The 25,363-nt window shown below is 45.3% G+C and overlaps 6 protein-coding genes across 6 annotated transcripts; all 6 read right to left on the bottom strand.

Annotated features, from left to right (window-relative positions):
- Positions 1-7,076: 7,076 nt before the first annotated feature.
- Positions 7,077-9,423, bottom strand: EDB91DRAFT_1243577 (uncharacterized protein; the record flags this gene model as incomplete). The annotated part of the gene is made up of 9 exons (XM_041322315.1): positions 7,077-7,615; positions 7,667-7,689; positions 7,760-7,929; positions 7,985-8,187; positions 8,240-8,358; positions 8,411-8,475; positions 8,523-8,555; positions 9,009-9,247; positions 9,306-9,423. The coding sequence occupies 9 exons, from the start codon at positions 9,421-9,423 to the stop codon at positions 7,077-7,079; spliced, it is 1,509 nt and encodes a 502-aa protein (XP_041182015.1).
- Positions 9,424-11,061: 1,638 nt separating this feature from the next.
- On the bottom strand, positions 11,062-11,475 carry EDB91DRAFT_1013719 (uncharacterized protein; the record flags this gene model as incomplete). Its single annotated transcript, XM_041312460.1, has 1 exon — positions 11,062-11,475. A coding segment is annotated over one exon (414 nt), but the record flags the coding sequence as incomplete, so codon positions are not given.
- A 327-nt stretch (positions 11,476-11,802) lies between these two features.
- On the bottom strand, positions 11,803-12,276 carry EDB91DRAFT_1243575 (uncharacterized protein; the record flags this gene model as incomplete). The annotated part of the gene is made up of 3 exons (XM_041322314.1): positions 11,803-11,911; positions 11,964-12,183; positions 12,234-12,276. The coding sequence occupies 3 exons, from the start codon at positions 12,274-12,276 to the stop codon at positions 11,803-11,805; spliced, it is 372 nt and encodes a 123-aa protein (XP_041182013.1).
- Positions 12,277-13,545: 1,269 nt separating this feature from the next.
- EDB91DRAFT_1078118 (uncharacterized protein) lies at positions 13,546-14,934 on the bottom strand (the record flags this gene model as incomplete). Its single annotated transcript, XM_041314984.1, has 8 exons — positions 13,546-13,734; positions 13,786-13,958; positions 14,043-14,151; positions 14,237-14,281; positions 14,343-14,443; positions 14,494-14,602; positions 14,625-14,682; positions 14,735-14,934. The coding sequence occupies 8 exons, from the start codon at positions 14,932-14,934 to the stop codon at positions 13,546-13,548; spliced, it is 984 nt and encodes a 327-aa protein (XP_041182012.1).
- Positions 14,935-20,222: 5,288 nt separating this feature from the next.
- On the bottom strand, positions 20,223-21,054 carry EDB91DRAFT_1078117 (uncharacterized protein; the record flags this gene model as incomplete). The annotated part of the gene is made up of 4 exons (XM_041314983.1): positions 20,223-20,255; positions 20,325-20,474; positions 20,692-20,790; positions 20,971-21,054. 4 exons carry the CDS (start codon positions 21,052-21,054, stop codon positions 20,223-20,225), a joined length of 366 nt encoding a protein of 121 aa, XP_041182011.1.
- Positions 21,055-24,437: 3,383 nt separating this feature from the next.
- Positions 24,438-25,090, bottom strand: EDB91DRAFT_1243572 (uncharacterized protein; the record flags this gene model as incomplete). The annotated part of the gene is made up of 2 exons (XM_041322313.1): positions 24,438-24,794; positions 24,854-25,090. The coding sequence occupies 2 exons, from the start codon at positions 25,088-25,090 to the stop codon at positions 24,438-24,440; spliced, it is 594 nt and encodes a 197-aa protein (XP_041182010.1).
- Between the last annotated feature and the right edge of the window lie 273 nt (positions 25,091-25,363).

Raw genomic sequence — 25,363 nt, 5'->3', positions numbered from 1 at the left:
TTGGCGTTTGGCGAGTCATTAGAGGATGGAGGAAGGGGAGGAAGGGGGAGATAGGGTAGCGTATTTTGAGCTGGGATGGAAGTGTTGATGAGTTGGCGGGATTTGGGGGGTGTCCATGCCTGTGCAGCTGTGGGTGCTAGACAAACGAGTCAGGTATAACAACCTGAGTATGCGACATCACTGATATCCAAGGTATGCATTTTCCACGCGAGATCTTCTACTTCATCCATTGTAGTTTTGATGGGTGCTACTGGAGGCGATACAAACACAACTCACTTCATTTGGACTTCCCGCCATACATCTTTTCTCTTGTCTTCTTCATCGGAATCCCAGGGCACTGTAGGTTTGGCTCTAGCAGAACGTCCCTCCTGTATAGTGCGTATTCTAGTTGCAATAGGCTCGTTAAGGTCCGTGTCGAACGCGTCATCTGAGAACACAAAATGTCCTGCTTTGAGGACCTCTTCGAAGTCAGTAGCTTCTGTTCACGAGTAGTTGGCATCTTTCAGTTCAAGTCGTCAGTCGATGGCGCGTCAGGTAGTAGCTGGGAGTCCTTGCCAGAAGTAATGGTCTCGTTCATGGGCAGATATCTTGTTGTTGGCTACAAGCCAGTGAGCAATGGGATGAAACTGTCGGTAGTACTGTAGTAGCTCGGTCTCCATTGAAATATCATTATTGACATTGCTGATTACGATACGTTCGAGGTCGCAAATAGAGTACTGCTGACCTTTAGCGGCTCCTGAGTACTGTGCTAAAATACTTGCTTTAAACACGGTAAAATCTTTGCTTTCATACCCGGTTAATGTTACCCAAAAATGCTCTGTTTGGATGTCGATGTAACAGACGATCATTTTGCATTTTTTAGTGTTGGTAAGGGTACACACAGCGGCCAAGTCTTCAAATAACTCGAAAAACTCCAAGAGTTCTGAGGTTTCCCCATTGAACGACGGTGCTTTGCTGGAGTTTGCACCAGGCATGGCATTTATACCTTTCGATGTGTTAGACATGATGATAGGCGGTTGAGAGGGTGCAAAAGGTGCTATGGCTGGGGGTGGGAGGACAATAGGCAGATTAGAGATTATAGGTGCAGAAGGCGGTTGGGAAACTATTATTGTTGATGGGTTCTGGACTGGTGGTAGTGTCTTTTGAGGGATGAATTTGGGCTTCGGAATGGGAGGGATAGTTGAGGCGGCAGGAGTCATTTTGGTGTTTACAGGTTCAGGGAGTATTTGCAGTAATGTTGGGGTTTCAGGATCGAATACGGCCGGTCTAAGAGTGAACATTGGTTCAATGGGTATTGCTGGAAAAGGCGATTTTGCGTGGAAGGGACAGCTTATAGTGTCGTTGTCCAAGAGTGATGACTCTGTTGGTCCGTCCGTTGTGTCTTGGAAAGGTCTGGCATGTTGATCAAATCTAAAGCGAGCTGGGGTGACAGCAAGAGAGTCGAGAAATGGTACTGCTGCAGCAGAGGAAGAGGTGGTAGGAGTGTTATAGGTATTGGTGCGGCTTTGGTGTTTCTTGGCTTTGGTGTTTCTTGAAGGAGCCAGCACAGATGGTGTTTCTTGTTGGAGGCATGGCTGTGCGTTGGGATGATAATATTTTGAAATGGTGAGAAGAGTGGTCAAGTGACCGGGTACTAAGAGAAGGACTAGAAGATCAGTGATAGATCAGTGAATCCATCTCGGGGTGCAAGGGATCGTTCGAAAACAATTCCCTCGCAGTGGGCTCCAAATATGTAAAGCTGAGTGTGAGTTTGGTAGGGAATTGTGATTGGAATGAGATAGAAATGCGACAAGTTAGTAGGTAACACGAAGAGGGATTGGTCTTGGACTAGAGACGAGGACTTTCGAGAGACTTTTCAGTCTTACTTGGAGCGGGGATCTCACTGTAAGATTTTGCTATAGTATGAGTGTACATTTGTATCATATATACATTTTCGAATACTTGTTTAAACCGGATTGAGCGTGAAAATACTTGATGAAGGAACAGAGATGGTGTAATGTGAGCACGAGGTAAGGTACTGAATGGTAAGATGAAAAGAGATATATCCGTGTGACTCAGATGCAAAGAGTAACACTTCACATCAGTGACTCACGTGGATGACTCCGAACCTATGGTTCGTGCATCTTGTTTTTGAAGCGCAGTTGGTGCGTAAAGGATGTTGAATCCTTATAATATGCAATACCCACTATGATACCCATACCCCCATGCAGGTGTGGGTATATCCCCAGGTACGGGTGCGGGTATGACCTGAGATACCCAGGGGTTTACCCATGCAGTTGCCTAGTTGTATTGCCTAAATGGGTGGGACAGAATATTTGAAAACAAACAAAGCTAGCCAAAGCAGAGCAGCCACACCAGCTGTGATATGTTTTGCCTGCCAAAAATCATAACAGCACATAAACAAACCAATACAATGCAGAATGTACTGCAGCAGTGCCCTGCAAATACACATGTAGAATGACTAGTAACTGTGTGTAGACTACCTTACTGTAAAAGTGGCAGGCATTTATAAATGGCCACACAGTATGGTACTGTAGTATTAATTAATACACTACAGGGATACCTGGAGTAAGCTGCTAGTAATGGGGTTGGAGGAAAGGGCAGAGATGATATCCCTGTGGAGCACTTCTGTATCCATTATGACCACTGTGTAGAGCATAGGTTTGGCTAGGATAGTGGCTTGTAGGGACGAAGCGAGCTGTTCTTGAGTAAACACTGGCTTAAAATTATGTGGATTGACCTGAGCATAGTCCTTATCCCCCTCTTTTGGGTAGACATCTGAATGGTAAGTAAGGGCATCAAGTTTTACTCTGAGGCGGCCAGGTTGGAAATGGATGATGAGATTAAACTGGTGGAGGAACTCTGACCAGCGAGCCTGGCGGTGAGAAAGGAGCTTCATGGTAGTGAAATATTCCAGATTTTTGTGGTCAGTGACCACATCTATGGGGAGGGCGGAGCCTTCAAGGTAATGCTGCCATATGTGGAAAGCTTCATGAATAGCCAAAAGTTCCTTGTCGTGAGTGTCATAGTTGAGCTCCAGAGCGGAGAGAGTGTGGGAATAGAAGGCAATGGGATGGAGCTCATTGTCTGCACATTGTATAGAAAGAATACCAGTGATAGCATAATCAGAGGCATCAGTTTTGATGGCAATAGGAACATCTGGCATCAGAGAAGACCCAAGGGGCATCCTTGTGGGTAAGGCGGGTGAGCAAGACTATGATGTTAGAGTAATCGAAGATGAAGCAGTGGTAGAAGTTGGCAAAACCTAAGAAAGATTGAATGTCTTTGACTTTCTTGGCTCAGGCCAGCCACAGATGGCCTGGATTGAGTCATAGTTGACCTGTTACCGTTCTGGAATACATTGGTTCCCAAACTCAAGAAGAACAAGGTATGAGCAAGGTGACATTACTTAGTCATGCCTGACCCCCAGGACCTCCTCGCTTAGAAAATCCCATCCAAACAGCTGGGTTTCTAACCTGAACATACACCTGGCTTTGAAACCATCACCACCGTATCCCTTCTCTTCCCTCCTTATTGCACTCCTTCATAACTTTTGCTGTGCTCGTCCTTCTCCAGCACTTGCAGCACTTGATGAAGTGCTCATCCTTCTCCAACACTTGACGATGCTCTCATCCTTCTCCAGCGCTTGACGACATATCCAGTACTTGACAGTGTGCTCATCCTTCAGCATTTGACGGTTCTCTCATCCTTATTTCAACTTTGATAATTGTATTTATTACTAGCTTGCTACTGTATGGTTGGTTATAACAATTTTCTCGTATTCTTTTCGTGTGACTAAATCCTAGACTCCAAGTGCGGTTGCCAGTGTTCTATATGTGCTAAGTGGCAGCATGACGGACTCGAGGTGCAATATGAGTGAGTAATCTTCACTGATTGCAGTTAAAGATGGCTGAGGTATGGTACTAGGTGACTGTGCTTGGGATACTGTGTTGCTTGTGGAGAGCACAGCAGCAGGTACGTCATATGATGATGTTTCAGCTGCGTGTTGATAATTGAGTGCCCCAGCAAGAGAACTATATGACAAGACTCTGATGTGGCATTCTGAGTTGTCTGCGATCATGAATGGCGGTGTGGACTGAATTGTCGTGGGTCAGTAGTCTATGATGCGAGCACCTGATACTAATGCAAATGACAGGACACTAAATGTGCTGATTTGTGCTGGAGATGGTGGTTTGTGGAGCAAGAACGACGGCAGTTCAACTACTGCCTCTTTGACATGCCCATGTTGTACTGTTGGCATTGCCATATCAGGCTGTGGAGGTGCTGCATGTTGTGCTGTTGGCATCGTGACGGCACACACCATAGCAGGTTGTGGAAGTGTGCCATGCATTGCATTCACTATATGTGAGGAGTGGTGTTTCTGTTGTACTCGAGCTGACGAAAATTAGCTAGTGTTTAGATTCATAATATAAAGTCATACCTTGCTGCATAATGCACTGTTTCGTGCAGTGAATATAAGTTGTGCCTTGGTCTCAAGTTGATACCCCAAATGTGGTGTGAATATCCATACTGTTTGTTGCTCCCTGGTCGTATTTCATGCCTTTCATGAGGCCAGCTAATAGAGTCAAGTGAATGCCTTCACAATATGCATTACAATGAGATTGCTCATTGCCATTAGTTGTAGCGGGAGATGCTTTCCAAAAAGCGAGAGGTATCAGGCTTGCTGGCTGATATATTGCTGGAAACGCGAATTTCATGCCTTCAAGCTTATCTTTCAACCATGCTGGTGATGTGTCAATTTTTATAAAGTGTTTTATTGTTGATAATTCACCTGCAGCTTTTGGACCACCATCGCAAATGATATTCAATGTCTTCTGAATATCTGGATGGGGCTCAGATGTTGCCAAGCTCAGCATTGCTGCATATACTTTGTCTGAAACATGGGTGCGAAGGCCATGGACATTTCTTTTATAATGTGCCATGCAAAGCCGATAGAATCGATGGAGATAATCATACAGCCCTAGATCGCAGAGACGACATTGTGACTCATATGGGCATGGCATTGTCATGGAACAAGACAGTTGCATGCAGTACATTCCCAAACCTACAACATTATTGGTTATTTAAGAGAACTATCTGCACAGCTGCTACATGCACCTAACCCTTGACCTTTGTGGCTATCAGCAATCACTGTCTCAAACCTGCAGCCATGGATATGGTTGAACAACACAGGCAAGCCAGTGTCAGTGGATGTGATTTCAAAAATTTGTTCAAAGAGAATGAGGTGAGCTTTAGCACTTTGTGATGTTGTAAATGCTCTACTGCTGACAACAGCTAGAAAATGAGACATTAATGTGTAAAAGTATAAACAGTGTGGTGAGATTTACATCATTGGTGCTTGATGTTCCATGACTCGATGTGGGTACAACAATTCTGCTGGGTGCAGAAAGTGTCGGGTCTTGCTGCCTGCTGCTATACCTGCAAGGAGGTGCATTTGACCCTAGAGGATTTCTGGACTAGAGCTAGGTAGTGCTCAGAGAGAAAAGTGAATCAAAAGAGCACTGCTCATGGTGGTGGCTCAAGAAGATTGTTTGTTTACATAAGCAGTAAAAATGCGTACATAAACTAAGGAAAGTAATGGCAAGTGAAACCAAGTAAAAACCATCAATACAAGCCCAGAGTAACATAACTCCCTACATTGATTTCAAACTCTTGCCATCCTTGTGCATGCTTAAATGATGTGTCAATGAATAGGTGTGTAGCTTGCATGAGGTGCAGTGACATACGTGGTGTCATGCAGATGACGAGTTTGTGTCTTGCTCCCTGCTCAATGACATGTGTCTCTGCACAGTGCACATAGTGTTGTTCCAGAGGTAGCTTTGCGTGCTCCTCAGCAAGGAGATGTGCACCTGGTAATTCCAGGTCAGTATGAGCAGCAGATATCTAGGAGCAATACCTGCCTTCAAATCCTGTTCCACTGGGATACTGCATAGACCTCAGGATATTGATGAGATGCCACATGTGATTGAGATTGGCCAGTGATGGATGAAGATCTTGCAGTGTTGCATCACGGCTGTTTGGAAAGTCCCAGCCAAGTATGTTATGGAGGCCCTGGATGAATGCCATGTCCAAATAAATCTGATGTGGTGTTGCATCTGCTAGTTTCCATTTCATGAGCAAGAGAAGCTCGTTGTCATATACCGGATCCAGGCACCTCCAATACCACCTGTGAACATCCCCACCCCTGGTCCGACCCCCTGTTTTCCCGTCCACTCTATCCCTCCTTCTCCAACCACCTGAGTGACATAAGAAGTAAAGGTAATAAACCTTGGAAGCGGGGTTGGCTGGTGTGGGTTATTTCCCTCAGATCCAATTGACCACTACACCAGCTTTACCACCAGCTTTACCCCAGCACTTGTACCAGCTTATACTGCAGAGATTACGGACCCTACATAGATATAGATAACGCTGATCAGCACTGATAATGATCCTGTCAGTGACAGCACTTTCCACAATGTCGGGAACGTTGGGAGGGCACTCAGATGTAGTTCAGCAACCCCTCCTGCCATCACGTGTGAACCAAACACTTAGCAAACCTTCGTGCTCACTGTCCGTCACAGCGACAGGCATCCCACTGCCGCATTGAGTCCACGTGTCACATCTCTTCCTTTCCACCATGTCACTGAGCTCCAAAAAGCTCAAGATCCCTTGCGGTGTTCATCACCACAGCCCCAAGCGGCTTGTTCCTTCAACAAGACACCACCAGTGCAAACCAAACACTTAGCAAACCTTCATGCTCACTATCCATTGCAGTGACAGGCATTTTATGATGAAAACCTGATCAATTCTTGTTTGAAAATGCAGGATATACATAAGATAATGCTATGAAATCAACCCAATGTCTTTCATCAACATGTCAGTCTCCCATGCTACCCTGCCAGTAATTCTCCTCCTCAGTTTAGCGCTGGGTCCCATGGACTCAGGTCTCCGGGTTGAAAAATGTTGTATAGGTGCTCCTGGTTGGTCCCTGCCATGCCCCTGATAGGAAGGAGCGATGGAATTTGATTATCGGGTCCCATCACAGCCGTGGTGCCTTCAACTAAGTCTGGGTGTGTTCAAGCCTCAGTGAAAGCAGGAAAGCATCGGGGGACATTGTGGTTGCTGTTAGATAGAGGGCTGGCTCTGTTCATGGCAGGCAAAGGAGGGGTGGTATCACTGAGAGTAGATATGGTGGTGGGGGAATTGTTGGTGGAGGGACAGTTAGTGTCATCTTCATTTTCATTGTCTGAGTCTGGGACGATAGACTTGCTCTTTGCGCTGACGGATGGTGCAGGCCTACTGCGCTTCCTTTTTCCCTTGTCACTGTGGGTTGCTTTAGGTTGCTCCTCCCCTGAAATAACACGTTGCTCGTATGCCTCCTTTCTCACGGCAAGTTCATCATCTGTGAGTTCATGCCAGTAACACAAACTATCTTTGATAGCACCATGCAAGCGCCTGAGAGTCACACTTGAGGTAATCTCCCCTGGATTAATGATAGCACCCTCCGTCCATCCTACAAGTTCAATGCCCCATGCACAAACAAACCGCTCATGATTGTGATATGCCACCTGAGGCATTTTTGTGGCTGAAATGCCCCACTTGCTGAGGACTTCCTCTGCAAAGATGTCAGTGGGAGGCTGTTACGAAGATGAATCAAAAAACATACCCATACCGGTGCGGATCATGTCTCTGAATGTGTTTTTTAAGGACTGTTGTCTGCCTCGCACTTGAAGTGTGAATGACACCTTCCACACCTGACGCGATATAGGCATCAATGTTGACAACCATCTGTTCGGGCATCAGCTTAAAAAGAGCAAGACAGGCATTTTTGATGGGGTCGGATGCATAGCTTCGTGGTCCGAAATTGTCGTTTGATGTGTTCCTTGTCAGACCCCAGAACACATTGCAGCCAGTGCAGTTTTTCAAGGCCTATGATCTGTATGGTGTTGGCGCAATGACTAGACACATTTTTAGACAAACATACCTCAGGATCAAGATTACCCATGGTCTTTGTGATTTCTGTTGCAACATCCTTGGTGTAAATCTTAACTGGAGCCTTGGACGTGTTTTCAACTTGTATGTCCTCCATTAATTCATCTTCCTCCTCCTGTGTCAGGTTCTTCCACTCTCTGGACTCCTTGAGTTCTCTGGAGACAATGGCAAGTGTCTTCCTACCATTCGTGATACCTAGCATGATGTTGTTAGTCAATTATTGCAATTGTGGAGGGCGAGCGCTTACCGTTTTCCTTTCGCCTGGCAATTTCGTGTCTCACAACCACATTGAACATGGAGATTTTGTGGGAACTCTTCAACAGCTTCCCTCCCAAGAAAAACTGCTTTGACATCCACTCCAGTGAGCTGTTCATGCAAAACGTGAGCTGTATAATAGATATATACAGCCCCGACGTACGTATGATATTTTTCTGCAAGGTCTGCAATGCTGACCATATAAGCACTCCGCGCATCACCAACCTCCTTCCACATTTCAGTGGTGCATGCAGCTGATATCTTGCATTGCTCACGTGTTCGTTGAGATTTGTTTTTCTGACCTGTTGCTAGAGCATTCATTGTCAGAGAGAACAGTGGGTTTGTAGAAAGGAAAGAAAGAACACGACAACTGGATTTCATTGACGTGAACTACTGAGTTGTTTTACGGCCTCTGGTAGTTATGAAACACTGGTGGTTAATTGAATTAGGTATGGTGTCAAACTCAAAAATTGTTCAAGGATCCGCCATAGCGTGTGGCAACAGTATGACACTAACCAAATTTCGACATTGAAGCAATAAACATCCACAGTATTCTGAGTATTTTAATGATAGCAGGCAGGAGACAAAGCATGATAAACTGGAGCAACATTAGAAAACAGCTGGATTGGCAAGAGAATAAGATCAAGAGGGCAAATGAACAATATACTGCAGGCTTACGTGAATCACAAGAGGGTATGATCGGATTGCTGTGCAATATTAAGGAGGCTTATTTGCTCCTCCGGAAGCGAATGAACAATTACCTGACGAAGATTACGTGCTTGTGATGTTGAAAGGCCAGCATCTACAAAGAAATACTCCCAGTCGTCGACAGAGTAGTTAAGGCTGGCGTCGATCCTCAACATAACTTCTGGTGTGGCTTTGATTTCTTGAAGGTAAGCATGAACTGTAGGAGAGAAGTTGAAGGCGGACGGAGTGATATGAGTGTAATAAGCTGGCTGGAGGCGGCAGATCATTTCCTGGTGGTGTCCCTTGTGGTGTCCTGATCCAGGTCAGCTCTCATAATGGTTGCTGTGGTGCTCTCAGTGCAATGAAGCGACCACTGTGTTCATCTCGAATGGCAGCAGTCCCAGAAGGGATGTCTGCATAGTGCCATGTTTCATTGAAGCGTGTGAGAGGGTCAGCAGGGGAAGATGATGGATCATGATTATGTCGCATATTAGGCAGGGTGGTATTAGCAGCATGCTGCGTCAGACCAGAGTGCACATGTGTTGGCACATGAGGTCAGCGAGCGAGGCGTCAGGCTGGTAGGCATCAGACTCGCAGAGGCTGGAGTTGTGCAACGTGGGGTGAGACTTGTCGATATGGGAGTGCCGGTGGGATGTGGGATGAGACTCATAGATGCTGGGGTTGTGCGATGGGGGGTCTCCATGATTGTTGAAGTTGTGCAATGTGGGTTCATAGTACTTGCCAGCAATATATTCGACTGAGGTGAACAAGAGTGGCTGGCTGTAGTGGCAAGACTGATGTTGCCAACGACAGCCTGCCGGGTCTCCGGATCTAATGTGTAGCCTGGTCCAGGTTGGAGTTGATGCAGCTTGCCCCGGAACTTCAGGAGATGGGGAACACCTGACTCAGCACTGCACAATATCCTTGAGTTTTGTGATGGTGGCACTAAGTTCTGGGAACTGGCGGAACTGGCACGTGCAAATGACTTCGACATCAATGTTGGATGGCATTAAAGGCTGAGAAGGGTTCCATTCAGGCCGTATTGCAAATCCAACAAATAAAGTATCTGCAAGACGGCCTAGACCTGTCACCTGTGAAGATGCATGGCATTGGTTCAGCAAATCAAGTGAAATCTATAAGTAGCTCACCACATCATGAACATTGCTGATCCCTTCATTCCAAGCTAAGTTTCGGTCCTCTTGACAAAGGCAAAACTGATGGTGTAAACCGCAATCTGATGTTGAAGCTGGATAGAGTCCATCATTGTGCACACCTCTTCTATGCACAAAGTGTTGACAATCAATATCCACACGAAGTGGTTGAGGAGATTGGCTTTGAACCCATTCTCGCAGAGCAGGGGGAAAATAAGGTGCCCGAGTCATGATTAGAGAGGTAGATGAAGGCACTTGTTAATGTGCCAGTGAGTAATATTTTAAGAGATGCTAGGAACAGACGTAGCATGGCAGTGCTGCACGACTGACTTTAATAATGGTGCGTTTACGAGCTGGCCATAGTTTAACGTAACTTAGTGTATGTGTGGTTTGCGCATGTATTGATTATGTGCGCAATGTCACTTAAACACATGTGCTATTACATTTCTTGCAATTGTGATTGCCAGTGGTGTCATTGATTCATTAATCAATGATTTCTGGAATTCTGTGTGCATCTTTTTACTGATTTTATTCACTTCGCTCAATGCTTTGTGGCTTGATGGGCCTATGTAGTATGAGTTCAATCTGTTCAATTTGTTCAATCTGTCTCTCTCGCAATTATTCATACAGCTTTGGTAGATATATTGTCATGAATGAATATTATGAGTATATTGATCATGGTCACAATGCACACTATCAAATACACTAAGAGCTCCAGCTATACATGATCTTGTGTAAGACTCCATGAATAATACACTAGTCAGAACACGATCTAATATTTTCCAGAAACTCACCAAACCGAACCATCATATCATTCAGCTCATCATCGACATCCACTGCAACATCATCATCCTTCGCAGTACCATTGACATCATCGTGGATGCAGTGCTATTTCTTTGGCCTCCACAATGTGTGTAAGATCCAAATCAAAGTCTGTGTCCAAGTCCACGTGCATGCCCCATCCACGTTCACCTGAAAATCCAGCCAGAGACTCAATATAGTCAAGGCGCACCTGATGCACTGCATCAACGCACAAGCGGTCACAATGAATTTCTTCAATTTCGGCCAAAAGATCTGGGTCACTATCCTGAAGGCGAGAGACGGAGGATCGAAGCCTTGCGTGTCCATCTGATATAGCAGTACGAAGACGGCATACCTCAACATTGAGGCATGTAATCTCTTCTTGAGCATGAAGGATTTTAAAATACTTCACTGCAACTTTGCGGTGACCTGGCACTGTCCAGGGCTTTGAAAGTATTTCAGGATGCTGCGAGTATGCGAGCTTGAGTAGTTCAAATTCAGATATGAACCTGTAGTTCACAATATTATTCCACTCAAGATAGGGTGCAGGAGGTTGTATTGATGGGGCAAGCTCGTTGTATTCTGCGAGCAGTGGACTGGATGGCCTTGCTGCGTGTTTTGATTGCCTTGCCGATATGTCCACAGAGCTTATAACCTGATAACCGATAAGTATGATTGCATCATCAAAATGTAAGGAACTACCTGTGCCCGCCATATTCGCCTTTGAAAGTTCGAACAGCCTTTGGACAACGAGGCACTGCAAATTATCTAGGGTTCTTCGAAACTTGTATGAGTGCATGTACTCCACAGCCGATATATAGTCAGGATGTGCTTTGGTCCATGTTTCTGCAATACCAAGCTTCTTCTCCAACTCTCCAACAGCACGTACGTTAATGAGAAGTGCTTGCAAAGCGGTTCATCGAGCAGTTTCAATTCGTGCAGTCTGCTTTGCCACCTGGGAATAGTTGATATTGTGGGTGATTGGCGTGTTTCTGAACATTTCCGACACCTGGTTCCATTTGCGACTAGCAGACAGCATTTGGTGAGATTAATAATATGATTGTGACGTGAACTTACTCGGCAATGTTATGGTCCTTCAGCGCCTGTACATATGAACAAGCAAGTATTTTCTCTTCGGGCTCCTCTTTCAGGTTTAGAAGAAATTGGTACTCCTCTGCAATCCATGACTCAATGGTGCCTTTGTTGATGCCAAGGGACTGTGTCATCTTGGTGACGATGGGGCTGTACTCATTGATGGTGTCAAGTGCTTGACGGTAGTTATTCAACAGAAATTTACCTAGTAATGTGTAAGGTAGAGGCACCCAAATATAAATGAACACCACGTACTTAGTTCCTGATATTTGTCTGCATCCCATTGAGAGAACTGCATGTCAAGTGCTTGCTTCCAATGGTACCGTGTTGCGTACCAAATAATGCGTGCGCTCACATTTGTTGATGAAAATACTCATTCTATCGTCTCCAGATCTTCGAGCCCAAACCCAGTGAGGTAAAGAGGATGATGCTGAACTTGGCACAAACAATTGTGTGCATATCTGTTAGGTACCGTGCTGACTCAGGAAGCAGAGGGGTCGGGGCTTGGCTTCAGTGCTTGTGCTGCGCCCTTAGCCGAGTATGTGCCCTGAATTTGGAGCAGGTCCAACATTGTCCGACGGTAGGATGAGTGGACCGCTTTGGTCCACTTTGAGGGTCAGGGAGTAAGAGCTACTAGCGGCGGGCCGACTAGGAGCGGAGCGGAGAAGGCGGGGAGTGATGTGGAATGTGAATAGGAGCAGGGGGAATGTTTGGTAGGGGCGGAAAAGGCGGAGGATAATGTGGAGGGACAAGGGAGAATATTTGATAGGGGCGGAGTATAAGGGAAAGACTTAGAGCATGGCTCTAAGTCGAAGTGGAGGGTCGGAGGGTTGGAGGTGACAATAAGTTGAGACTTGTGTCCAGAGGAGGCAAGGTCCTACTGAGAATTCTCACAAGATGTAACTGCGAGAAGACAAGTAATATTAAGACTGAGGAAAATATCTAAGTACATGATATGTTATATACTACTATGTATGAGGCAGTGACCAGGATAACTATGTTGTAAAGCTATGTACCAAGGATATAGTTTGTAAGTACTTTACACAGGCGAAGACATAAGTCGGAGCGGATATCAATATGTACGTGTCGGATCAGCGATCGGGCGGTAATAGGAATTCCCGGTGATCCGGAAGTAAGGGTCTATGTACTGAAGGGGAAAGTATATATCTAAAAGGGGAAAGAGATCCAGTTGAATGGAGAGGTTATGGAAGGGGACCAGTTGAGTGGTTGAGCAGAAGTGTAGGGGCGGAATGCAGACTTGTGATTGGATGGAGCGGAGGATGGATGGAGCGGAGGGGGTCGGAAAGCAGAGCGGATATCAATATCAGAGTGGTCGGATCAGGTATATGACAATATCCATGGAAAGAATTGACACAGATCTGTAATCAAAGATCCCTGGCTTTCTTCTGCAACAGCAGACTGTTATGAACAATTTCTCCGAAAGTACAGCCGACATCGTATCCTAAACCAACATCTTCACCTAAATTGTCGAGTATGTAATCTACTATCGTGAGTGGATATTTGGCACTACAGAAGTCAGAACATTGAAGTTTAATGGTGTTCCCACTTACAGTTCACCACTTTGTACCATCTCGCAAGCCTTGATAATGAATCCGTGGCAGCAAGCTGAAGCAAACATCCTGGTGACCTCATAAATGTCTAGAGCTTTCTTCTGCTGGTCAGGTGCACTATTCTTCCATGTCAGGCATGAACTTAGGATCTCGACATTCTTCCCGGCATCAGATGACTCTTGGTCCTTAAGATATATGAGTAAATTATGATAATGATCGTGATGACCAATACTTACATTGTGAGTGGCGTGTTGCCAGTGCTTAACCTCATCTTTGAACATGTCAACATGTTCCCATTGGAGAAAATAGGTACTGGTGAATTCTCTTTCATCAACCGACCCAACACTAGCAATTTGCTTCAAAGAGTTATTGCCATCCTGAGCTATGAGGATACTAGGAACCAGTTGGACTTCAAAGCTTCATCTTTGAGCTGTGAAGACAAAAAATAAGGACCGTATCACACAAGAAGTCAACCATCATACCTTGTACATACAACAGGGACACATCCCATTTACTTCAACGCCATTGTGGCCAAGGGCCTTGTCGACTCTGGAACGAACTTGACAAAGGATATTGAGATAAGCATCGAATGTGATCGAGAACTGATCTCAATAGCAGTTGTGATAAGATACCTATGGTTGGTTGATAAATTAAATGGAGCAGTACAAGAGCAGCAACACTACTTACATGGTGAAGATCACATAATGTCTTTGTTATGGTTTGGATGCTGAGCTGGGGGTGGGGGTGGTGCAGGCGATGGTAAAGCTCCAGAGTAGCAATATCTACCACTGACCGATGGCTCCACTGGAGAGCAGCCAAGAAACCCATGTTGAAGAAGTGCTATGTTTGCTGGTTCATCTGGAAGCTGAGGAATCACAAAATTGACAATATGTTCTGAGATAAGATCAGCGCCATGTTCGAAACAATGATAAATCAGAACATACCATAAGTCTTGATGACCGTAGCATGGAAATAATGACTGCTGAGTGGCACAGAGCGTATTTCCTCCTTGGAGTGCTTCCACTGAAGGTAGCCGGATGCTAGAGCGGGCAACTGCATGTCCCAATGAATGTACATCATTTTGAGTTGTTCTCGTCAGTGTGCAATGTCGTTGTGTGAAGTTACCAGTAAGTCTGCAACAAATGGATAAGTTCGTGTAAGTGTTTGCATAACAAGAAAAATTACCGTGAGCCTGCAGAAAGTTCACAGGCTGCAGTGAGGATGTCATTGTATTCCCTGCCACCATTAGAAACATCTGGGGCCTCGTCTACATCAATCCATTGGTGGGCATCTTCAGTGCTAAAGGATACATTGATATCGTCGTCCGGAGGAGCACCAGAGGCAACAGCAAAGCTACTAAGGATGGCACACGAATCTGATGGCATAGCTTATGTTAAAGAATTAGCTAGGACTGCATAAGAATACCAAGAACCTCACCGAGTAGCATGTTTTTTTGCCTTTCAAGACCCTCTTGAAGTTCTTTCTCCAAAGTGCAACCAGATTTCATGCGTACACGACGTCCAGAGGTATCAGGGGTGGTGTCTTGTTGAAGGAACAAGCCGCTCAGGGCTGTGGTGATGAACACCGCAAGGGATCTTGAGCTTTTTGGAGCTCAGTGACATGGTGGAAAGGAAGAGATGTGACACGTGGACTCAATGCGGCAGTGGGATGCCTGTCGCTGTGACGGACAGCAAGCACGAAGGTTTGCTAAGTGTTTGGTTCGCATGTGATGGCAGGAGGGGTTGCTGAACTACATCCGAGTGCCCTCCCGACGTTCCCAACATTGTGGAAAGTGCTGGCACTGACGGGATCATTATCAGCACTGATCAGCATTATCTAGCGCTGATTAGTGTTATCTATATCTATGTAGGGTCCATAATCTCTGCAGTATAAGCTGGTACAAGTGCTGGGGTAAAGCTGGTGGTAAAGCTGGTGTAGTGGTCAATTGGATCTGAGGGAAATAACCCACGCCGGCCAACCCCGCTTCCAAGGTTTATTACTTTACTTCTTATGTCACTCAGGTGCTCTGACAATGCACGAAGTGCATCTCAGCAGGACTAGTCCTGCTACCTCCGCCCGACCCTGTTCCACTCCTCTGACACTACCCCTATGTCCTCCGACACTATACCCCTTCCATCCAACACTATCTGGGGTTCCGCTCCTCCGCCCTATTGGTCCACCCGATCCTATTCCTACTCCCTCCGCTTTTCTGACCCACTTGGTTCCTTCAGTTCCGCTCATGTTGCCGCACCCGACGATTAGTCCACCCGACCGCCTCACCGGTCCACTCTTAGACTAGGAACCACTCAACTGGTCCTATCTCCATTTAGTATCATAGTTCCACTTTTTGGATCACCAGTAATCCCTATACCCGAGTGATTTCTGATCCGTCACATACATACTATTCTCCGAGCCTCTTCTTGATTGTCTCAGTCATCTCTCTTGTAATCCTGTACACTCAGCACATAGCCTTCCACTATGCTATGCCACTTCCTTAGAGTATATAAACATATGTACATCTGTCTGTAGATCCTCAGTCTGAATATTACCTTTTCTAAGCCCTGCTCTCTTGTCCTTGTTCTTGGGCAAACCCCTTGACAACTCCTGTTTGCCGGCCTAGGGGATTGACTCCCTAGGTCGGCCACCTCCCCTGCTCGTCTGACTTCCCACACCTCCACCACCTTTCCTGCGCGTCGGACTTGTGACTAGTACTCTCGTACCTCTGTCCTCTGTGTTTCCATTCTGCTTTGGACTTCGTCCAAGCAGTCTCCTCCACTCCACTCCTACTGTTAGCTCCATCTGCAGTAGCCCTCAGACTCAGCCTTACCCCTGAGCACAGTGTAGGGAGTATCCCTACGCTAGGCTCAGTATCCACCACTTTTCTGATGCATCAGGCATCCATCCGACATCCATCCAACACCTATCCATTCCATCTGATACTCATCCGCTTTTCGGATGACATGCGGATACCTTCGGATCTCCCCCTATAGCTTGTGCATCTGCCACATCCATCCTGTCCACGTCCATTCTACCTCATTGGTACGTACTCACACACATTTCCTTGTTACTGACTGAACACAGACATATCCTCTCACACTCCACTATTTTCCGGATAGCTTATGGCACAGTCTAGACTCGCTACCTATACCAAGTGTTCCTTGAAAATACTGTACCCTATAAGCACAGAAATTTTCAAAAAATACTTCATGTAACTTCCTCCCACTTTTCCTGCACCTTACCAGAAGATCGCTTTGACTTATACCCACTATCCATCCAACCTTTAATGAACTTCCTTTGACTTTGATTTGCATCCCGTCTGATCTGCAAGTATCATCCGCTCCATCCGACAAATCCGTACGTTTCGCATCCTATCCATTTCATCCGCTTTTGCAGATCCTTCATCCTATAGGGTCACTTTAGACAGAGACTAGTATTTCCCCAGTAGCAATCCCCTTAAGGGTCGAACGTGCTTGTTTCCAAGTGAGGCAGCAGGCAGCAAAGACCCAACTGTGTAGTGGATCGGATTATCGCTGCTGCACTTGTTGTACCCACAACGGTCTTAACACTCATGAAATATGTTGACAAGTGGTGGCGGTGTTTTGACAGGTGTGGAAGGTGGGTGTGAGTGTGGGTTGCTGCAGAGGACAACTATGCGTGGGCAAGCTACAAGATCATGGGGGACATAGATGTTGAATTTTGCGGTGCAATTATGTGTCCACTTCCGCAGGACGCCTTGTTTGAACTTGCTGTCTGCTTGATGGTGCAGGTGCGCTAGTGCATAGAGAGGAATTTGATGATGTAAACACTAAGGGGAAGCAAAAACTCACAACAAACTTGCCTTTGGGAGGATGGGCTTGTAACATAGCTGCACAGCAGGAGTGGACCATATCCTTGCAGCTTGGCCAATTGCTCACATTTGGAAATAATGATGTAGACATCATCAAGGAGAGCTTGCAGGTATTGTGTGTCACATTCCTTCATATGAATAGGTGGGCACAGTGAATGTGGGAGTGCAATTTGCATCTGTTGCATATCAGTCAGACTATTTGTCACGAATCCCCAATATGAATCATTTTTCATTTCTCAGTTTTCCTTTGGCTACTTCTAGTTACTGAACCGGTCACGTGACTTCACTTCCTGTCACAACTTCACCTCTTCACATATCACCTGTTGTTTCTCTGATTGGCTCCCCTACTCCACAGGCTAGAACAATCTCACTACCAGAAGAAGAACCGGTTGGATCTTGGGTTTCTATTTAGTCACCATCTGACTCATCGCTTATATATCACAATGTCATGCTCAGTCATCCACAGTATCGTACGACTCTTTTCTCATTGGCTGATTTCTTTCATACTCAGATATCTCCTCTTCAATGTTATGTATATAAGTAGGTTAGTTAGCATAAGTACTCCTTAGACTTAACCTCTTCGTTTCTATACTTGTAGTAGACTTAGACATTCATGCTCAAATTTATCCTTGCTCATTATCATCAAACTTGACCGAGTCCTAGTGGTTGTGTGTTAGTCTTTGCCATTCGGTGAACACTAGTCATAACACTATTGCAAAAAAAATCCATGAATAAACTTACCAGACAAATGGCTGATTGTAGGCATCAAGCTGCATAATAAGTTTTCCACTACACCTGGGCCTCTTGACTTGACAACTCGATGGCAAGCAATCCATAGCATCCGAATCATCATCAAGGGTTGTGCTATTGAAATATTTGTTGGCCGAGATACCATCCGAGTTATCTATCATACTCTCAGCAAGGTGGTCATCAACACCATCAATGGCAGAGCAGCCACAGTTCACACAAGGCCATGTATAATGCCAGTGTTCATTCAAAGATTTCCCTGTCAGCAGCACTGGCAGGACTGTTCGAGTCTGTCTGAGACATAGTCTCACAATGGGATGAAGCCTCCAAAATATTAGTAAAGTGATGTGTTGACATGTTGCACTGATGCGCTGAGCAAATCTTAAGGCCTTTACCTGAATAGATGTGTGAGAAGTATCAACTGACAAAAAAAGACTCATACAAGATGTTTTAAGGTTGGCACATGAAACAGGATGTCCTTCAGCATCACGAAGCATAAGACATTTACTGATTATCCAGCCCCCATGCCCATCACCCAAGGAGTACTGGAAATCTGACTGAGGATGGAGGGAAGAAGTAGTAAGTGTAGATGGATCAATGTGGAAGATGTGGGCAATAGATTCATTCACATGTTGTCCAGTTTGCGGATATTCAATGATGGCACCTGACTGGATGTTCGATGACAGCATGTGCGGAGGTCTTGTGTGTGACGCAATGAAGTTCCTGTACACGATCTTCATCTGTGAAAGGTTGTGCAGGAGGTGGGATATAGTGGGGGCTGATAGCAGCCTTCGGGCAGGCATGTCAGGGTAGCTGGTGCAGTCACGGTGCAGAGATGAGGTGGTGTGGAAGCAATATGAACAGGACTCAGAGGTGATGGTGATGGTGGTGATGGTGAGACTGAATCCAAGTCACAAGGTGACAGTCCAGCATTTTCAAGGAGAGCTTGTGCGTTCTGAACAGCAGAGCGCTGAAGCTCAGTAAGGTGTGACATACCATTAGAACCAGTTCTACACACCTCTTAATATATGATCAATGGCATTTGGACTTGAATTGTGCTGGCCAACTCAGATGTTCAGACACTTACTCCTAAATAATTTCCTTGTTTAGAAATCAATATCATTTGACACTTACATCATGAGCACTCAGCAACCATCACTACGAGATTGATTTTTTGACTGTCATGTTATGGATGAGGGTCCATTGCATTATCAAATGCAAAGTTGCTGTTGTGTTATCAAACGTGAAATTGCCAGCATTGGCCACCACTGTGCAACTGTCACCCAATCTCTGATCCTAACTATGCTCTGTTACGATGGTCACTCACTTGCCAAAACTTACCCTGCTTCCAAGCCTATATTGTCCCTCACTGCTGTGTCGCTTATGATCTGTTGCACTTGATGAGCTTCACTGTGACACTACCCAAGGCCCCATCAAGGCAACAGATTTAGCTACCAGGGAATCTGGGCAGGTTTGTGGACTTGTGTGCTGCTTGACTCTGGTGCAAGCCACTAACGGTGTCTTGCCAGGGTCTTCAATTAAGATCAGATGGGCTGTACTGTGGCCACTGGTGGGGGACTTGCGGTTTTTTTCGTTTCGAAAGGTCAGTCAGGTAGTACTATATAAGAGCAATGTGCATGACATACCACTCATCTCCTATATTCTGCTTCATCATGCCAACCTATCCAGAAATTTTCCACATATCCTGTCCAGTGTGCCAACACAGAGCTTAGTATTTTTTCCCACGAGCTCAGGTGAAACTGTTTCAATAGCATAGTGCATCACAATTTTATTGTTTTTCTCCTCATTAGCTGACTCATAGTTAGCCCAATTAACAGAGTCACCGGGGATCATATTGTCCCTCACCATCTCAAGGACTGGGTTCTCCGTTGTAGGGTTACCCGGGAGTGCTTTTGTGCTCTCATGATGGAGCGACACACTCCAGTGCACTTTGAAACTAATAATTGGGGCCATTCAATGGCATATTGCCATCAATCTCCTAGCCACTGTGGCTTTTCCTATATGTGTTCCCTCTGTCTCCTATTATTTACTATATTTTAACACATTTCTCAGTAAATCTTAGTGAAGCTTGAGATACTGCTCTTCTCGAGTCTAGATATACACATATTCTTACACGGGGTATGTCATTTCCCACAGCATGCTCTGATGTCTTCTGCTCACCTTTAGAGTCACAACTAGTGTATCATAACCATCATCAGCTGATGGATCTGCATGATTTGGTACTGCGAGTGCACCATGACTGAGTTGCAGCAATGCCCAATGGACATGCGGAACTTTTTCCATACTTTGAGGATTATTGCGGCACTCCGACTGAGCTCAGCTTTGGTACAGTGTCAGCGAGGTGGCACAGTTCATACTCGTCAGTCAGTTCACAGGTAAATAAAGTTACATTCAAACAATAAAAGACTTTGACATTAATTCTACTGCCACAGCTGCACGTAATATATCACTACAGCATCAAATCCACCTGCCTACCCGCCCCTCTCAGGCTCCCCAGTGTCACTGATGATGCACACATTGAGCTCACACATCCATCTTCGATGGAGCAGGACATATTGCATTCACTTGCAGAGGGCAGAGGGATCACATTGTATGAGCATATTGGGCTACTGGAGTTGTGCAGAAACTGTCAGCAAATGTTTGCAGCGAGTGCATTGCAGGTGCACATCTTAAGGTGCTCAAAAGATTGAATGTTATATTGTGCCTTGGTCAAGCTTTGGTTTGGCTTATTATATTTTTCATGTGACATGTATGTGAGGAGGTTCTGGGGGTCAGGCATGACTAAGTAATGTCACCTTGCTCGTACCTTGTTCTTCTTGAGTTTGGGAACTGATGTATTCCAGAATGGTAACAGGTCACTCGTTACCCCCTGGATCTTGTTGGAAGACATTGTGAGGCCTTATGGGGAAAGGAGGTAACCAAGAGTGCCTAGCCAATCACACCTTGGTCTGCTTTTTCCTAAAGTGTGTCAGCATGAGGCAAAGTATGCAAAAACTAAATCAAACATACTTGGGAGCACTGAAAGCCTCACTTTGTGCAGGTCACTTTGATGAGTGAGGTGCTTCAGCCTTCAATAAATTCTCCTTCCCAGTGAAGAATGAGACACTGTTAGTCTCAATAGCATTTGTGAGGTTGTTGTATCTAGACTTGATTGGCACACACTTTCTGTGTACTTCAGTGTTCAAAGTGTCATTCATCAAGCTATCTGATGATGAAGCACTGGAGGCACCACTAGTTATGTTGACAATGGGGTTGGGTGAAGGACCAGGTGAGGGCTTCCTTGTAGTAGTGCCAACCTCATCAGCCGACAGCTTAGCAGCAGGTGGCTGCTTTTTTTGGTTGTGTGCCAGGCAGAGGAGGACTGAGCTTCCATTTTAGTGGAGGGTTTAGCCTGACCAGGCAGCTGCTTGTTCTTGGTGGTGCACATAGTGGAGGATGACTGTTGCTGTTTCAGCAGAGGGTTTGGCTGCAGCCCACTCAATCATTGACTTAGTGTTAGGACACTTCTGGCCATCTCCCTTTTTGGTACCCTTCTGGGCAACCCTCCTGCCAGTCATCATGCCAGCCTTGCCGTGGAAGGGAGAGAAGTATTGTTCATACTCAGGATTGGGTTGGGAGAAGGTATAACAGGCCATGAGTCCTCATTGGGCTCAGGAGAAGACAGAGCAGGGAGGGAGTCCTGCAGGCTGCTTTCTTCAACAGAGATGGGGGACAAGATTTCTGACAGGCACCACCCCCTCAGGGAGTACCTTCTACTCCACTACTGAAATTCCAGGCTGGATTGTTCACATTCCAGGCCTGGTTGTTCCAATTTGGAAGCCTGGGATCCCTGAAAACTTGGGGGTGAAGGTGCCTGGCCTGAATGAACTGGAAGGAGGGATGCTGAAATCAGTGTAGTTACTCATCTGCATTGGGAACATGGTTCCTTGAGAGTGAAGTGATGCATCAGACCTAGTGAGGAAGGAATTTCCTAGCAAGTGATGCATGACTGGTGCCCTGTGCATCATATGTTGGTCCTTATGCACCATAGATTGGATGAGCCTGTCCACCATACTATCATATCCCACATTTCCGGACCTGGAACTCTGGAACCTCACTTTTTAGACCTGGACTTCTGTCCTAAATTCCATCTGGCGCTCTGGTTTCATTTCCAGATTTACACCTATCTCCTTTTAGATCACTGCTCTCCAGCTACCAGTCATAATCTTTTCTGCCTTGTTTACTGATCTGTCTCTCTGCATTCATTTCCAACTCCATTTCTTTGATCTGTTGTATACTTACTAATAGATTTTCCACATGCCTTATACATAGCTTTTCACTATACTAACTGATTACTTACTTAATACCTACAGTATATAAACTCCTGTAAAACTCTATACCTCCTCAATTCAAATATCATCTTAGTTCCTGCTCATTCCTTCCTCTCCAGACTTGAGTCTTACCTCCTGTCCACCTCTGAGTCTTTGGGTTTATTCCTTAGACTATATCTCCATCTCTATCTTAGAGTAGTCTACCTTTGTTCTGTTTCTACTCTGGACTTGTCTGTAGTGGTCTTACCCTAGTTCCTCTTGAAACTCCGGAGTTCCGCTGAACTCCACCTACATCTGACCTCCAGACTTACCTGGACTTCTGTTGGACTTTTCTCCTACCCCTCGGAAATTAAGGGCACATACTCAGATAAGGGGCACAGCACACAAACTGAAGCCAAGCCCTTTGATTTCTCCTCCCTTTGAGCACAACCTTAACACATACATGCCATGGGTGCTGTACATAGCCTGAGGCTGCGTGTCATACATTGCCTGAACTTGCATGCCATAGTATGAGGCATCATTTAGCATCCCATACTGAAATATTGAGAGTCAGATGAAAAAATCAATGCAGAGACTGAAGAAGCACTTACAGAAGGTACAGTCATCTCCATCAATGCATGCATCACAGATGATCCCCCAAAACTTGATGACTTGGTTGTTCCAATTGATGCATCAGGTGTACTTGATGCATTGCCTAATGATGCACCAGGGATGGGAAGAGTGACCACTGATGTATCAGCTGCTCATCTAAAGGTATATAAAGACTGGGTGACTCACCAGACTCTATAGACTGATTCCCCTCACCCTCATCCACAGTTAGCTGAGATTCTTCCTCAGCAGAGTCTCTGATCTCACTGCTTTCAACCTTGTTCCCTGTGTCCCAGTTGGGCTTCCACTTATTGCCAGTCACATCCACTTTCAGTGAGTGTGGCCACTATCAATGTGAGAAAGAAAAATTTGTTCTGCATACTGCTGGAAGGCTGCCAAGAAGTCACTACCAGCTGTCTGGTATAGCTCAGTGAAGGAGTTGCCTTGGGGTGTTTCTGAAGGATGATACCTTCTCTGCATGAGTTACAGTACAACCTGACAAATCCTCACAACTTACAATAATGTTGTCATGTCCCAGTAATTTCTGGGATCAGGACCAGCAAACATGAATGAGACCATGAAGTGAGTCTTCTGCTTGACAAGCTGCACAAATCCTGACAGACCACAACGCCATCCCATATCTTATCTGTTTCATTAACGTGACAGGCAGACTGAAGACTATATTTGGTGAAGTTTCTATGACCCCTGCATGTTCAAATTGACAAACACCTTTACACTTCTTCCTACTGCAGAATCATTATTGCATCCAAGTATACACTGTCACGCCTCATCGTGCTCGCCCTCACCTACACCTCCCATCCATGAATAATTCAACTTTCACAACTCTTAAACTACCTGATCAAATGATCACACACCCAACCACCTAATAACCCTCACTCGCCTATATGGAATAACTGCCCCATGGTCTCAGTCAAAATGAAGAGGACCCATCGTCAACTTTACAGTCCCTCCCCCTCACCCCCCTTGCATCCTTTAACCATTCCTATACCAGTTGCATTTTGTGATCAAGTACATGTTCAGATTATCACCCTCTGTTCAGTATTACTTAAATGCGCATACCTTAAAAGTCACCTCTCCTTTGTCAGATTGCATGTCTAAAACATGCGGCAGAAACGGTGGACCAGTGGAGGCAAGCCTCACATCAGGGCATTCATGAATCTAGAGGCACAACAGGACACTGGGTCCCTAGATTAAAATGTATTGTCTTACATAGAGTACTACTCTCAAAGACAGAATTTGGAAATTTAAATATATATAAAAAACAAGCTGCACAAAATGTCAACAAATGACAGGTAAGTCATCTATACCTCTGTGAATGGCATTAGTATTGAATACATACACTGATAGAACTAAATCAAATGTACCACATGATTGCTTCTGCATCTAACTCTTTGTCATTATCATCATCAAGAATGTTCTTCCCATGATTGGCACCCTTCTTGTGAGTGAGTTGTTCCTTATACTTTTCACAAACCTCCACCTTGATGTCCTCAGTCTCATCTTCGAGTAACTTTCTTGAGAATTTTTGACCAAGGGTCACGTGCTTGCCAGAAGTTGCCACATTTCCAGCATCTTCCTCAGCCATCACCAAAGGCTTGATATGTTTGTCATGATACATCTCTGAATAAATCTTGGCCTCTGACTTTGCACATCTTTTTGACTGCAGAGTATCATCAAAGACTGTCAATTTCTTCTTTAGGCTGCAGTTCTTCTTAGAACTATTTGCATGTCAATGAAACCAAGTGTGTAGTTGCTGGACAAAATGCTTACTGCCTCACATGCATCCTCTGCATCCTTGACAATAATTTTCTGCTTGGGAGTAAGCTCAACATCCATGGGGATATCAGGATAGACAACTGCACATTCTGGGAATTGTGCGAACCAGGCTAGATGGCATGGAGGCCAGAAATGTGAATAGTCCTTTTCTTTCACATGGACCATATATATCACCATCTGATCTTGAAGCCAAATGTACTGTTCATTGGTGGTCCAGTTTGCTGCTGGCATCTGTAAGTAGTGCCATGTCAGTCCACAGAGTAGCATGATGAAATGTCGGGATGTTGTACTGTCAATAATTTAATAAGGTCTCGTATCACGTAGCGCGCTCGATGAATGAGTTCAAGCTTTCAAAGCCGTGCCGCAGTGGACCAGACACGGTCACGTGAAAGTCATGTGTATTGATTTCTCCGCTACTTTCCTTGCTTGTCCGAGTCTCTCAACGTACGTAAACGGTAGAATGAGGCCGGCAAGGAAGTATATGTCTAACTACGATTCAGCGTT

The sequence above is a fragment of the Suillus paluster genome (assembly GCF_016628075.1).
Source record: "Suillus paluster strain FC165 chromosome Unknown EDB91scaffold_5, whole genome shotgun sequence".
NCBI classification, from domain to species: Eukaryota; Fungi; Basidiomycota; class Agaricomycetes; order Boletales; family Suillaceae; genus Suillus; species Suillus paluster.
This window is presented reverse-complemented; position numbering and strand designations above follow the sequence as displayed.